The sequence below is a fragment of the Triticum aestivum genome, chromosome 3B (genome assembly GCF_018294505.1).
Source record: "Triticum aestivum cultivar Chinese Spring chromosome 3B, IWGSC CS RefSeq v2.1, whole genome shotgun sequence".
NCBI classification, from domain to species: domain Eukaryota; kingdom Viridiplantae; phylum Streptophyta; class Magnoliopsida; order Poales; family Poaceae; genus Triticum; species Triticum aestivum.
The window spans coordinates 845,733,255-845,748,392 of NC_057801.1; the positions used below are offsets into that span (position 1 = coordinate 845,733,255).

General features: G+C 43.7%; 1 protein-coding gene and 2 non-coding genes across 3 annotated transcripts; 1 reads left to right on the forward strand and 2 right to left on the reverse strand.

The window, feature by feature from the left end:
• Positions 1-1,863: 1,863 nt before the first annotated feature.
• On the forward strand, positions 1,864-3,161 carry LOC123067068 (agamous-like MADS-box protein AGL28). The gene has a single exon (XM_044490022.1). The coding sequence runs from the start codon at positions 1,915-1,917 to the stop codon at positions 2,899-2,901; it is 987 nt and encodes a 328-aa protein (XP_044345957.1). The 5' UTR covers positions 1,864-1,914; the 3' UTR covers positions 2,902-3,161.
• A 2,737-nt stretch (positions 3,162-5,898) lies between these two features.
• On the reverse strand, positions 5,899-5,988 carry LOC123073030 (small nucleolar RNA Z223). Its single transcript, XR_006435558.1, has one exon. It is a non-coding gene; the product is annotated as a small nucleolar RNA Z223 (small nucleolar RNA).
• A 7,774-nt stretch (positions 5,989-13,762) lies between these two features.
• On the reverse strand, positions 13,763-13,852 carry LOC123073031 (small nucleolar RNA Z223). Its single transcript, XR_006435559.1, has one exon. It is a non-coding gene; the product is annotated as a small nucleolar RNA Z223 (small nucleolar RNA).
• Positions 13,853-15,138: the final 1,286 nt, after the last annotated feature.

A 15,138-nucleotide genomic window follows, 5' to 3' on the forward strand; every position in this document is an offset into this window, starting at 1 on the left:
GGCAAGCCGCAGCGGCCACGTGGAGCCCCATCTTTCCCGGTTCGTAGGCGAGCTGGGACTAAAGGTATTGGGCTTCAGTACCAACCCTTTAGTCCCGGTTCGGGAACCGGGACAAATGGGCCTTATGAACCGGGACAAATGAACCTTTTTCTACTAGTGTGAATGACCCAATTGTAGTTTTGAGTCGATTGACATAGCCAGTGCCATTTATTAATACATGCACTAACAAAAGGGTTGAACGATCTTAACGACTAAAAATTGTGACCTTATGCGAAAAATTACAATATCTGAACAACTAAAAATCATGAACCTAAGCATGAAAAAAAACATGATCCAAACAGCTAAAAATCATGAACTTGGTACTGTTGGAGCAATAAAAACATTTATCGTCCACCGAAAAATCTTTGACATAGACTTGTTCTTGAATAGCAAAAGAGAACAACTCAAGAAATTTTTGTTTGCGAATGGTCTCTCGCCAATTATCTTGCCATAACATGACAGAACTGCCCTGCCCTGAAGTTCACTTGGCTACCATCTTTAAATCTAGCATGAACTGGTAATCCTTTTCAACCAAAAGGAACCAGCAGGCATGTTGCAATGACTTCGGCCACACCCCGAGTGACAATTCCTTTGAAATGATCTTTTATCCATCTCTAGTTATATGCACCATGCATTTAGCTGACGATCCATCGAGCTATATGGATGCATGTATCCATCGAGCTATCTGGATGCATGTATGCAATCTCGTTGTTCATGTGCTCCATTTATAACAGTATAAAACAGTGCTTAATCACCTCTGTTTGTTTTCACGTAGCCAAACATACACTCTGCTAAAACAATATTATTTTAATATATTTGAAAGTGTTTACCCAGACAAGAATGCAATTATTAATTGGAGAATTTCACGCTAACGTAGACATGAAGCACTTCCCAGTGCTCCATGATGTACAAGTGCTTAGCATACCACATAGGCAAAAAAAATCTAATGTGGCATTGAAGTTAAGAGGAGAGAGAATATTTTGGTGACCCTGGAAAGAACCAACGTCAAGCACGCGGACCTATGAAAAACACTTAAATAAAAGAAGTTTTCCCTATGCACATGAGAGTTTGGTTGTTAAACAATTAAATGTAGAAAGCTTAGCAACAACAAACTAAGCACCTATGCATTGTGAACTTCGGTTGCTTAACTATTTAATGCTCTTGGCACCACATCTAAGCACCAATGCATTGGAAGTAGCCTGAGGGTTATTGATGTTGTGCGCATGAGATTGTACCGCCCGATGGTGTAGGTATGATATTTTGAAGGCGATTGGAGGCACGGATATATATTCCATGTTTTATATCAAAATATGTGCCCAAGAAAAATACATTATTTCCCAATTACTACTTTCTTCGCCCGAATTACTCGTCACAAAAATGGATAGAAAGGTATGTATTTAGACCTAAAATACATGTAGACACATCCTTGTCTATGACAAGTAATTCCGGACGGACGAACACTTGCTTTTAATCCTCAAAGAAGAAAAAGAAAGAGCACTTGCTTTTGTGCGTCCAACAATATTTTGTTGTCACGTCCCGATCGATTCAGCTTAGCGCATACCAAATCGCATACCAAAAAAAGAAAAAAAATAAAGGACCGCCTTCTTTTGGGGTGCGAAGGAATAGTTTCTAAATAATACGGTGTACGTACTAATCCTTCGACGCGTGAGTTTAATGTATACAGCTCAGCACATACCCGATCGTATCTCATTCCCAATCACGAGTTTTAATGTACGTAGCCCAGCGAAGAAGGGATTCCTCTCCGGACGCTTGCTATATAAACCCCCGACCCTGAGACGTAGCCACACCAAAGCCACACCCACAGCCACTCCTCTTCCTCCCTTTCTCTGAGGCTAGCCACCGAGCAAGCGAGCAATGGTGGCGCCCAACCGGAGAGGCGGCAGCGGCCGGAAGAAGATCGTCATCCGCCGGATCGAGCAGGAGGATGCCCGGTTCGTCTGCTACTCCAAGCGCCGCCAGGGGTTCTTCAACAAGGCCACGGATCTGGCGGTCCTGACGGGCGCCCAGGTGGCCGCCCTCGCCTTCTCTCCCCGCGGCAGGGCTTTCTCCTTCGGCCACCCCTCCGTCCACTCCGTCGTGGAACGCTTCCTGGCGGGGGAGGCTGCGGGGGCTGCCGCGAGGGAGGAGGGCGCTGCCGGCGAAGACGAGAAGCTCGAGAAGCTGCAGCAGGAGTTCGACGAGCTGCGCACGGAGCTGACCGAATTGAAGAAGCGGACCAAGCGCACGGACAAGGCCATGGTGAGAGAGCGCTCTGCGGGGGACCGGATAGCGGCTTGGTTCGACCCCAAGGCGCGCGACATGGGAATGGGAGACGAGGACATGGCGGCCTTCTTCGCCGCGCTGATGCAGATGAAGGACGCCGTCTCCGATCGCGCCAACCAGGTTCTCCTCGAGGCGATGCACGCCCACATGAGCCTCATGGCGGAGGTGGCCCCGCCGCCGCCGCCCCAGATCTTCGGTGGCAGCACCTTCGAGTTCGGTAGCAGCAGCGGCACCGCCAACGACGGGATGGAGTTCCAGTTTCTGGCGCCTCCGCCACAGGAGCAGGGGTTCGAGGCCGCGATGGATATGCAGCAGATGGTGATGGCGCCGCAGCCTCCGTCTCACGTGGTCGCCGCCGGGATGGATGTGCAGGACATGCCTCCGCCGCCGGGGTTGGCCGCCGGGATGGATCTGGAGCAGATGCAGATGACGATGTCTAAGCCGCCGGGGTTCGACGCAGGGCTAGACAAGGAGATAGATCAATGGCTTGATGTGATGCTGCCGCGTCCGGAGTTCACTGCCGGGATGGAGACGGTGCAGCAGGGGCTCCATCAACCGAACGCCGGCTTCCCGTACTGAGATCCAAACCCAGTCAGAGCCCGAGTACAGTGCATATGGACACTAGTTTCGTATGCCTAGTTTACATATGCATCTTCTACTTAAGTCTTCCCGTTAATTTTTTGTTTTGTTTGAAATGAAGTCGTCGCCAATCTTTGGTACATGCTCTGCATCTACCCTGGATCTGGACGAAATTAAATATTTCGTCAATATTTTTATTTGGCCATTTCCTTTCCTTATCATGCATTAATGGGTTGTAATATGTATTGCACCGATATGAATGAAATACAATGGTCGATCTGTGCTGGATACATCTATTTATTAATTACTGTATATACTATTACTAAAATAAGGGACAAACGAGCCATCCCATGCATTCACATAATCTACAATTTTGACACCGTTTATCAGAATTTTTAATGGCTGAGATTTAAAAGATTCGAAAATTACATACGACTATATTTGGTACAAACAAGTCACATCAGAGGAGGTACATCCATATGACATATGTATATGCAAACAAAATTAAACATGCAAAAACCGCATGGGACATGTGGTTAGTAAATTCAAAATTCGTACACAATACACGTGCAATTTTTTTTTAAAAAGAGACCAACATGCAACATGAACTACACCTGGACTCTCGCCTGTAGCATGGCAGCCAATAACACACCCATCTTGGCATCGGGCCATGAACCAAGAGTGCCAAACGTCCAAGAAAGCTCATGCCTAAAAAATTATACAGGCCAGAGATACTTGCACGTATGAAAGTCAACTAGGAGAGTACTATATACTTCAATAGACATGTTCGTTTATTAAGCACAATATTTTGCCCGATAGATTAGGATCAGGAGTATGAGAAACAAAAAAGGCTGGGAACATACAAATAAATGGAGATATTTGAAAAACAAATAAAAGTACTGGTCTTCAAGAAAAGATAGACTGAGGTGTCAGCATGCAATGATTACAACTAAATGTTTATAAACAAAAACGAAGAATTGATGTATAAATCTAAATATCAAGAGGAATATATGTCACTAATTCAAAACAAAATATAATCAAAATCGACGTGCCTTAAAAATACACGATCTCTTGATTCTAATATAAAGGTTGAGATTAAAAGATTAAAAAAGGTATTCATGACTTTAATCAGTGAGCAACAGTCACACACAAAAAAGATCGCATACATAGGCATCGAGAAATTAGCCATTTGAGTTTGCATCTATGAGGCACATATAGACAAGGAAAGGCCTACCGGTAAAAAAAGGAAATACTTTTGCATAGGCATATATGTCCTCCCTCGGTTGTTTTTACTCGATTTATTATATTTGTCCGAAGCCAAATTTTGTAAAGCTTGAATATATTTATGGGAAAAATATCAAGATCTATAATACCGAATAAATATAATATGACAAATTTATTCCACAATGGATCTAATGAAGTCAATTTTGCATTTAATTTTTTCGTATAAAAGTTAGTCAAATATATCCAGGACTTGAATCAACCGGAGGGGGCCGTGGTTATGCTTGGGTGGACAATGGCAATAATAACAGGGGTTTCCATGGACCGACCGGAAGTTTCGTCGAGGGCGCGCCCGGTCCTAACAACCGTGCTTTCCGAGGACGCTTTCGTGGAGGTCAGGGCGGGAACCGGAGGCAACAACACCCTCGGTATGCAAGGATTGCTACAGTGACGGAGGTAGCGGAGGGTGCATTGGATTTACCCCAGGTGGCGGTGGAGGCGGTGCAGGCTTTGGTTGCAGTTTCGCTGCCTGAGCCTATGCAGACTGGCGATTCTGCTTCTGAGCATGGTTCGGACGAGGCCGAGAGTGACAAGTTGTCTAAGTGGGCGGCTAAGAAGAAGAAGCTCACTTGTTTCCGTTGTGGGGAACCGGGTCACTTTTTGGTTCGGTGTACTGCGGAGTTATGTGATCTGTGCCGGAAGCGTAAACACACTGCGGCCGACTACCCTCTTATGTTGGGGCCAAAACCATCCGTTCAGATTTACGGAGGGTGTTCTTCGGAGTTGATGTTTTTTGAGTCTCCGTCTGCGGAGCCTTCTGCGCCCATAGTGGAAACGTCCTTCCCCGGTGTGGTGAAGGTGGTTCACGGGCCTTTGACCGAAGCACAGATAATTCAACAGTTGAGAGAGCTAGCTCCGGGTAATTTTCAGTGGTCCTTACTTAAGCTCTCCATAACTCATATAAAGTGGATTTCCCGTCTAAGGAGGATCAGGTGAGGATTCTCAAGTTTGGTATGAGCAGGGTCACAGGTACTAGCTTTGTGCTGGAATTTGATGTGTGGAAAAAGAAAGAGCCACAGGGCACGCCGTTAACTCAGATTTGGGTTCGTTTCTCTGGTGCCCCGTCTGCTCCTTTGGACAGCTTCTTGGTGACCTGGAGTCTGGGGTCTTTGATTGGTAGGACCGAGCAGGTGGATATGCAGTTCACTCGGGCTCATGGGGTGGCACGGCTGCTGGTTAGTGTCGCCAATATTCAGTTCTTGCCAGACGTGGTGCCTTGGACTCACGCGGGCGTTTTATATCAGTTGGATGTTCAGTATGAGGATCCTGATCTATTCAATGAGTTTGAGGATGATAATCCCATGGATACTTCTGAGGGAGGAGGGGGTTCGGGGGACCAGGATGATAGTGCAAAGAGTAATGAGGACAAGGCTATGGGACCGTCGGGTCCGTCTGATAATGCTGACTCCGCCCCTGTTGGGCCGTCTAGCACAGTTCCGACTACCACTCTTCAGTTGGGCTCTATTGGGGCGTTCTCGGCACCGCCGAGGTTGTCGTGTGATAGGGCTGGTTCTGCGAGTCCGGTGCTCAGTTTGCGTGGGGCGAGGTCTGTTGAGGACGCAGGTGTTGTGGGGCAGGAGGTCCCGTCCTTGGTTCCTATTTCTCCGTCGGCTATGGCTGTGGTGGCCGAGCCAGTGGTTGCGGGAGGAGTTGTCGAGCAGGAGGCTCGGCCCTCTGGGTCTTTGACGCTGGCGGTGCCGAGGGGCGGCGTGGCCCCCTTGATTTTACACAACAGTTTTTTCAGTCATCAATTTTCAGAAGCAGAACTGGAGTGTTTGCTTAAAGTGTTTATCATCACAACCATGGTCAAACCAGAACACACAAATCTAAAAAGAAGACCATTGAATTTCACAGCCATGCATCGTTCAACCCCATAACTATAGACTTCTGGTCATCCTTATTTCGAATGATATATGTATGCACCTCCAAGTCCCAGGGTAACAATAAGATAGATTAAGGTTTGTTGGGGGGTGGATCGGGGGGTACATGTGCTTGAGTGCTGGGTTGTGGTTGCTCTTTGTATTGGTGAAGAGAAGAGGTCCTTCTCCTCCTCCGACGAACCCATCAGCTCATATAGATCATCATCTTCTTTGATTCTTCTGCTTCTTCCTCTTAGAGATGGATGGATCAACTGCAGGATTCCATCCATGGAGTGCTTATTTGGACAACTTGGCAGGGTTTATCTTCAATCACTGCAGCAAACAGTTCTTTTGCCAACAAAACATGGTCAAGTGGCTGCATATAGAGAAAGTATAGCGCACGAGAATGCATCCTACAGCAGCTCAATACGCAACTTAACGATTCAAGCAGCAAATAGGACAAATATAGAATGGTGATTTCAACTAAGAGATAGCTCTCTCTAAATTTTTGAACCATGTGCAAAGAAGCTCACCTGCGCAGTTGTAGCCGAGGCCAGACATCACCACTTCCATGGTTGCGGCTAGGCAAGCAAAATCACAAAAAAACAACACCGGTACCGTCCATCATCTTGGATGTGATGGGGCCCACACTCAGGTTTGCCTAATGCTTGGCAAAGTTGTGCATCGATCACTACAACAAACATACAGTTTTTTCAACAAACAAAGGGTCAGCAGCTGGCTGCAACAATGGTACAGAGGATTGGAACAATGTAGTATCTATCCTACAGCAGCTCATCTACACACAACTTAACAGTAAGCAGCAAAAACGATAGATATCTTGTTAGAAGCTACAAAAGTCCTTTCTACCAGCTGGACTAGATATCACCAAGATGAGGATATGGCGCAAGATCAACCATAGCATAGAGAAGAAATTGATAGTTCCATCGTGCGATTCGCTCTTGCATCATTCTCTGCAGGCCATTCAAGGGAGAATAGGATTTTTTCATTGTGGCACGCTCCTCCAACCCTCTTCTTCTTGTCGGCTAGAGGGCATCCACCAGAAGAACCTATGTGGCTACCATTGTGGGCGGCAGCGAGGCCTTGATTGCCCCTGGTTGGGTGGATGGCCTGTGCACGCCGAGGCGATGGCCTCATGTTGGGTGGGGGTGGGGGTACTCTCACGTTTGTCATATTTTAGTCTCACCTTCGCGGAAGAAAGGTGAAATATTCCCAAGTTTGACTTAATGACTTCAATTGATTATGATATACAATAAGATAAGCATGCACAACTTTTCAACATTTTAATGTTTGGTCCGGATGCATATATTAATAGCTGAAGACTAGCTATATATATATATATATATATATATATATATATATATATATGCACATTCAATCAATTAATGGAATTTATAGAATCTTACTCCAATATTATGCATCACATGAAACTGGTTGTCACCCGACAGGGTATCATTACTTCAGGTTTATCAACCTTCAAACTAAAAGGGCCCCCATGAATTATTTAGTAATGGATATCCTAATGGGAAATATAATAACACAATATTGACAATTATTGTTTATCTAGATCTATTCCAATTACAACCTGATTATATCATTTACTCAACTAGCAAGCACTAATATGCATGAGAAGATATTTCATACGTTGATGGTTTTGCCATGTTGCCTGGATTAACTAGTGACACACACTTACACTATTATTGCTCATATTTGTCTCTCTACAGCTTGTGCATGCATTTATGCACGCAAGGAGAAATTTGAGAGGATGAATATGATTTGAGAATAGTGTACTCTTACTATTATTTTTAGGGTGATATGTTCATGTAGATTGGGTAACAAAGGATATGAATCTCTGTGGCTTGATAAATGGAACAATTCACTTCTAGCAGAGTCGCTCCCCTATTTGAAATCACATGTCACTGCTGCAGACCTCTCATTTCTACCTAAGCCAAGTTGAGGTTGATTTATTTCATATGCACAATAACCCATATCGTAAGGATCCATGAGTGAATTAAATATTTTGATAGAATGTGTATTCATGCCATCAATTCATCTGACCAGAACCATAATGGTTTATCAGAACGTTGGGTGCATTACTACATCAAGTAAATATTACAAATTCTTATTGAAGACATCAGCCCACCTAAACACTTCGTATATATTTGGAAATATAAAGAGGATATGTAACATAATTATTTTGCTTGCCTTATTTTATCCAGTATGCTAAACACCCTCAATATGTTAGAGATGAGAAGTTACAACAATGGCAACAACCTGACATATTTTCTTTATGACTCTGTCATTAATGAATATAAAATTTTCCACTGCCCAACACATCGAGAATACAGAGGGCGAAGTGGAGATTGTTCAGAAGGGATTGAGTGGGGATCGGACTGGGGAAATTGGGATTCAAGTCCTGGATATAATTGTAAAGCTTGAATATATTTGTAGGAAAAATATAAAGATCTATGATACCAAATTAATATAATATGCGAAATTTATTCCACAATGGATCTGATGATGTCAATTTTTTATTATTTTTTTTCATGTAAAAGTTAGTCAAACATTGAAGAGTTGGACTTGAGACAAGCTAATATTCAGAGTAAAAAGAAACAGATGGATTACATAATTTTGCATGAGGTTTATAGAAACTCCGCAAGGCCAACAGTAATAGGAAGGCAACATTACCCAAGGAAAAAATGCTATAGAAAAAACATTCGCAAACTACAGAGCGAAACAGCCACAAAAATCAACAAAATTGTCAGAGGGACAGATGCAAAGATCGCCAACCAATCATAAACATAAAAGATCCAAGAAATTTGTCAATTTATGATAATAATTATATATGCAGTTTTATCATGTCGATCGAGAAAATGAGTTTTTTTATCTTTTGTAAAATACATCCTAGATAAATCTTTTATGATGTGGATAAATAAAATGATTCACTCATATATATAAAGTTTGATATATTGATTTATTTTTTCATAAATCTGATTGTGTTTTATCAAGCTACACATTCTGGCTACAATGTTTCTCCTATAATTTTTGTTGCATATTATTGACTAATGCAGAAAAATTAAATAGGATAACATTCTCTAGACAAACTACTGTTAGAGAAAACAATGACATGTGCACCACCAGAGAATAACAAGTTATGACGAGGGTGAGTGAGAGAACATTTCACAAATCTCGGCAACACTCAATGATAGTTACATTGATTTACAATGGAAAGCGAGATAGTGAATTGGAGTATTATGAGAAGACATCGAGCATATGGATCTGGTATGATATGGTATTTATAAAAATACGGCGAAATGAAAAAAAGAATCAAGTATAAGAAATAAATATTTACATTTTCCCTAAAATTCCAAAAAATCTTTGTGGACAGAATCAAGGGATGAGAAGGACTGTAATAGCGAAAGCTGAAGAATACTATGAGAGATAATTTTTTTTGCATTATGGGAGACATACCACGATCCTTTTCGTCCTTCACCATCACACATCGTTGTACTTGCTAGCAAGTCCATATTTGTCTTATCAGATTCTGGTGCTTACAACAATAAGAAAAGCACTGGCGCATCAATAAAAATTGTACTCACTCCATCCGAAAAAACTTGTCCCAAGCTTGTCCCTCAAATGGATGTATCTAGCACTAACTTGGTGCTAGATACATCCATTTGAGGGACAAGCTTAATCGGATGGAGGGAGTATGCTACAACTAGCTGCTTGCGTCCAATTGATGAACTACCTCTACTAAACATACACTAGACATCCCGCCTTCAGCTAGCACCTAGCAGCAGTGGCAGCGGAAGATGTGTTGAAGCTGGACAAGTGGATCTTGGGTTTGGCACACGCGACTGACTATGAGCAGGGCTGGTGGAGCTCATTGTGAGCCTAAACATATCAGATGAGGAGATACTAGACATGCCACTTAATTAGACACCCAACGGAATCACCCGCCCACGTAAATCTTCCACGACGTCGCCGCCCAACCGAATTCTTGATTAACATTGCAATTAGCACCCTTATGTTTTTGTTTCCTTACAAATAGCTCCATAAATTTTGCAACTAACACCCTAAAGAAGGACAAAATTTTGACAAGTCGTGCGAAATTTCACTAGAAATTTCGGCAGCATAACGCCATGATTTTGCACAGTTCACTTCACTTGTGATGTCTCCTCAAAAAATAAACTTCCCTTGTGATAACCACGTACCAACATGTCTCAGTCTATTGTTTATGTTATTATTAATATGAAGAATCACACGGCCGGTCTCTAGCTCACACAGAGCCCCCAACAATAATCCTGCAACTTGAACATGCTGACTTTGGCGTCATTAACCAAGAGTTTTACAAATTTAACATGCTGACGCGTTGGCGTCATCTTCCTTCTCTGCCCCTATCATCTATTGTTGGCAGCAAAGACGAAGTCAGAACTTGCATACTTCTCCGCCTCTACATTGAGCCATGCTTCGCATCACCCTCAACGCCTTGCTGAATATGTGGCATCAAAAAACATTATACAATTAACACCCTAATGCTTTTGTTCTCTTACAAACAACACCAATCATTTTGCAATTAACACCCTATATAAAGCTTTTGTTTCCTTACGACAAGTTGGGGGAACTTCCACTAGAAATTTCGGCAACATAACGCCCTGAATTTTGGAGCCACCGTTTGCACAGTTAACTTCATTTGTGATAATTATGTTCATCATGGGACTGGATTCTTGGCACTTTGTTAGTAGTCCATTCGATTTTGAATTTGTGCTAGGTGTCACATAAATCGAGTCTAAAGAGCTAGCCATATGTATTCAGATGATGTTTTGTCTAGCTAGAATGGTGACTGAATTGGCACGCATTTGGTGCTATTCTTCATTAAATCATCACTTTGACTAGTTGAACATGTTCGTAGGATAGTTGTTGAACTTGCATATAGATCATCAGTGTGAATGATCTGATGGGTGTGGCAAGCTATCACAAGTTAGCAGGCAGTTTTGATTTGTGCTAACAAAGCAAACAGTTTCCAACCAACCCTCTGCAGAATTTCGTATAGTGGCGTGTGGTCTAAGCGCGGTCAATTTCTCTCCTGTGCGCTTTAATACTAGTATATACAATACATCGTGCTGCTACGGTTAGCATTGCAGAGGCGCTACTAATGCTACAGTGTCTATAGGCATGGCTACTATAGTGGGGCTACAGTGCAGGTATTTCATTTGTTCTTTCACAGGAGACATGCTAGAGTAGTAAAGTATATGCCCTGTTTTTGCTACCGTCTTCAGAACAATACATTTTTGCTACAGATTACTAGGTGATACCAACAAACAGGTTCGAACTCATAACAGAGTGACAAAGTTATACTGCAAAATCGGGGGAACTCGCAAAAAGAAACTGGCAGTGATTTCTAAAATGACCTTGCAAATTGTTAAAATAACATGGTAGTTATCACTAAATAACCAAGTAGTTGAATCAAATAATTTGACAGTTATCCACAAAACAAGGTAATTAATTACTTTCTTTTAATAATTATTTTATCAATTGATTTGTGGTTGTAGACACTGACAGATGGCCCTCGTTACCTCTGAAGTTTGAGCTACAAATAAAAGTACTGGTCTTCAAGAAAAGATAGACTGAGGTGTCAGCATGCAATGATTACAACTAAATGTTTATAAACAAAAACGAAGAATTGATGTATAAATCTAAATATCAAGAGGAATATATGTCACTAATTCAAAACAAAATATAATCAAAATCGACGTGCCTTAAAAATACACAATCTCTTGATTCTAATATAAAGGTTGAGATTAAAAGATTAAAAAAGGTATTCATGACTTTAATCAGTGAGCAACAGTCACACACAAAAAAGATCGCATACATAGGCATCGAGAAATTAGCCATTTGAGTTTGCATCTATGAGGCACATATAGACAAGGAAAGGCCTACCGGTAAAAAAAGGAAATACTTTTGCATAGGCATATATGTCCTCCCTCGGTTGTTTTTACTCGATTTATTATATTTGTCCGAAGCCAAATTTTGTAAAGCTTGAATATATTTATGGGAAAAATATCAAGATCTATAATACCGAATAAATATAATATGACAAATTTATTCCACAATGGATCTAATGAAGTCAATTTTGCATTTAATTTTTTCGTATAAAAGTTAGTCAAATATATCCAGGACTCGAATCAACCGGAGTGGGCCGAGGTTATGCTTGGGTGGACAATGGCAATAATAACAGGGGTTTCCAAGGACCGACCGGAAGTTTCGTCGAGGGCGCGCCCGGTCCTAACAACCGTGCTTTCCGAGGACGCTTTCGTGGAGGTCAGGGCGGGAACCGGAGGCAACAACACCCTCGGTATGCAAGGATTGCTACAGTGACGGAGGTAGCGGAGGGTGCATTGGATTTACCCCAGGTGGCGGTGGAGGCGGTGCAGGCTTTGGTTGCAGTTTCGCTGCCTGAGCCTATGCAGACTGGCGATTCTGCTTCTGAGCATGGTTCGGACGAGGCCGAGAGTGACAAGTTGTCTAAGTGGGCGGCTAAGAAGAAGAAGCTCACTTGTTTCCGTTGTGGGGAACCGGGTCACTTTTTGGTTCAGTGTACTGCGGAGTTATGTGATCTGTGCCGGAAGCGTAAACACACTGCGGCCGACTACCCTCTTATGTTGGGGCCAAAACCATCCGTTCAGATTTACGGAGGGTGTTCTTCGGAGTTGATGTTTTTTGAGTCTCCGTCTGCGGAGCCTTCTGCGCCCATAGTGGAAACGTCCTTCCCCGGTGTGGTGAAGGTGGTTCACGGGCCTTTGACCGAAGCACAGATAATTCAACAGTTGAGAGAGCTAGCTCCGGGTAATTTTCAGTGGTCCTTACTTAAGCTCTCCATAACTCATATAAAGTGGATTTCCCGTCTAAGGAGGATCAGGTGAGGATTCTCAAGTTTGGTATGAGCAGGGTCACAGGTACTAGCTTTGTGCTGGAATTTGATGTGTGGAAAAAGAAAGAGCCACAGGGCACGCCGTTAACTCAGATTTGGGTTCGTTTCTCTGGTGCCCCGTCTGCTCCTTTGGACAGCTTCTTGGTGACCTGGAGTCTGGGGTCTTTGATTGGTAGGACCGAGCAGGTGGATATGCAGTTCACTCGGGCTCATGGGGTGGCACGGCTGCTGGTTAGTGTCGCCAATATTCAGTTCTTGCCAGACGTGGTGCCTTGGACTCACGCGGGCGTTTTATATCAGTTGGATGTTCAGTATGAGGATCCTGATCTATTCAATGAGTTTGAGGATGATAATCCCATGGATACTTCTGAGGGAGGAGGGGGTTCGGGGGACCAGGATGATAGTGCAAAGAGTAATGAGGACAAGGCTATGGGACCGTCGGGTCCGTCTGATAATGCTGACTCCGCCCCTGTTGGGCCGTCTAGCACAGTTCCGACTACCACTCTTCAGTTGGGCTCTATTGGGGCGTTCTCGGCACCGCCGAGGTTGTCGTGTGATAGGGCTGGTTCTGCGAGTCCGGTGCTCAGTTTGCGTGGGGCGAGGTCTGTTGAGGACGCAGGTGTTGTGGGGCAGGAGGTCCCGTCCTTGGTTCCTATTTCTCCGTCGGCTATGGCTGTGGTGGCCGAGCCAGTGGTTGCGGGAGGAGTTGTCGAGCAGGAGGCTCGGCCCTCTGGGTCTTTGACGCTGGCGGTGCCGAGGGGCGGCGTGGCCCCCTTGATTTTACACAACAGTTTTTTCAGTCATCAATTTTCAGAAGCAGAACTGGAGTGTTTGCTTAAAGTGTTTATCATCACAACCATGGTCAAACCAGAACACACAAATCTAAAAAGAAGACCATTGAATTTCATAGCCATGCATCGTTCAACCCCATAACTATAGACTTCTGGTCATCCTTATTTCGAATGATATATGTATGCACCTCCAAGTCCCAGGGTAACAATAAGATAGATTAAGGTTTGTTGGGGGGTGGATCGGGGGGTACATGTGCTTGAGTGCTGGGTTGTGGTTGCTCTTTGTATTGGTGAAGAGAAGAGGTCCTTCTCCTCCTCCGACGAACCCATCAGCTCATATAGATCATCATCTTCTTTGATTCTTCTGCTTCTTCCTCTTAGAGATGGATGGATCAACTGCAGGATTCCATCCATGGAGTGCTTATTTGGACAACTTGGCAGGGTTTATCTTCAATCACTGCAGCAAACAGTTCTTTTGCCAACAAAACATGGTCAAGTGGCTGCATACAGAGAAAGTATAGCGCACGAGAATGCATCCTACAGCAGCTCAATACGCAACTTAACGATTCAAGCAGCAAATAGGACAAATATAGAATGGTGATTTCAACTAAGAGATAGCTCTCTCTAAATTTTTGAACCATGTGCAAAGAAGCTCACCTGCGCAGTTGTAGCCGAGGCCAGACATCACCACTTCCATGGTTGCGGCTAGGCAAGCAAAATCATAAAAAAACAACACCGGTACCGTCCATCATCTTGGATGTGATGGGGCCCACACTCAGGTTGGCCTAATGCTTGGCAAAGTTGTGCATCGATCACTACAACAAACATACAGTTTTTTCAACAAACAAAGGGTCAGCAGCTGGCTGCAACAACGGTACAGAGGATTGGAACAATGTAGTATCTATCCTACAGCAGCTCATCTACACACAACTTAACAGTAAGCAGCAAAAACGATAGATACCTTGTTAGAAGCTACAAAAGTCCTTTCTACCAGCTGGACTAGATATCACCAAGATGAGGATATGGCGCAAGATCAACCATAGCATAGAGAAGAAATTGATAGTTCCATCCTGCGATTCGCTCTTGCATCATTCTCTGCAGGCCATTCAAGGGAGAATAGGATTTTTTCATTGTGGCACGCTCCTCCAACCCTCTTCTTCTTGTCGGCTAGAGGGCATCCACCAGAAGAACCTATGTGGCTACCATTGTGGGCGGCAGCGAGGCCTTGATTGCCCCTGGTTGGGTGGATGGCCTGTGCACGCCGAGGCGATGGCCTCATGTTGGGTGGGGGTGGGGGTACTCTCACGTTTGTCATATTTTAGTCTCACCTTCGCGGAAGAAAGGTGAAATATTCCCA

Bases quoted from the DNA above. Each gene is read 5' to 3' on its own strand.
- LOC123067068 (XM_044490022.1), top strand. From the start codon at position 1,915: ATGGTGGCGCCCAACCGGAGAGGCGGCAGCGGCCGGAAGAAGATCGTC.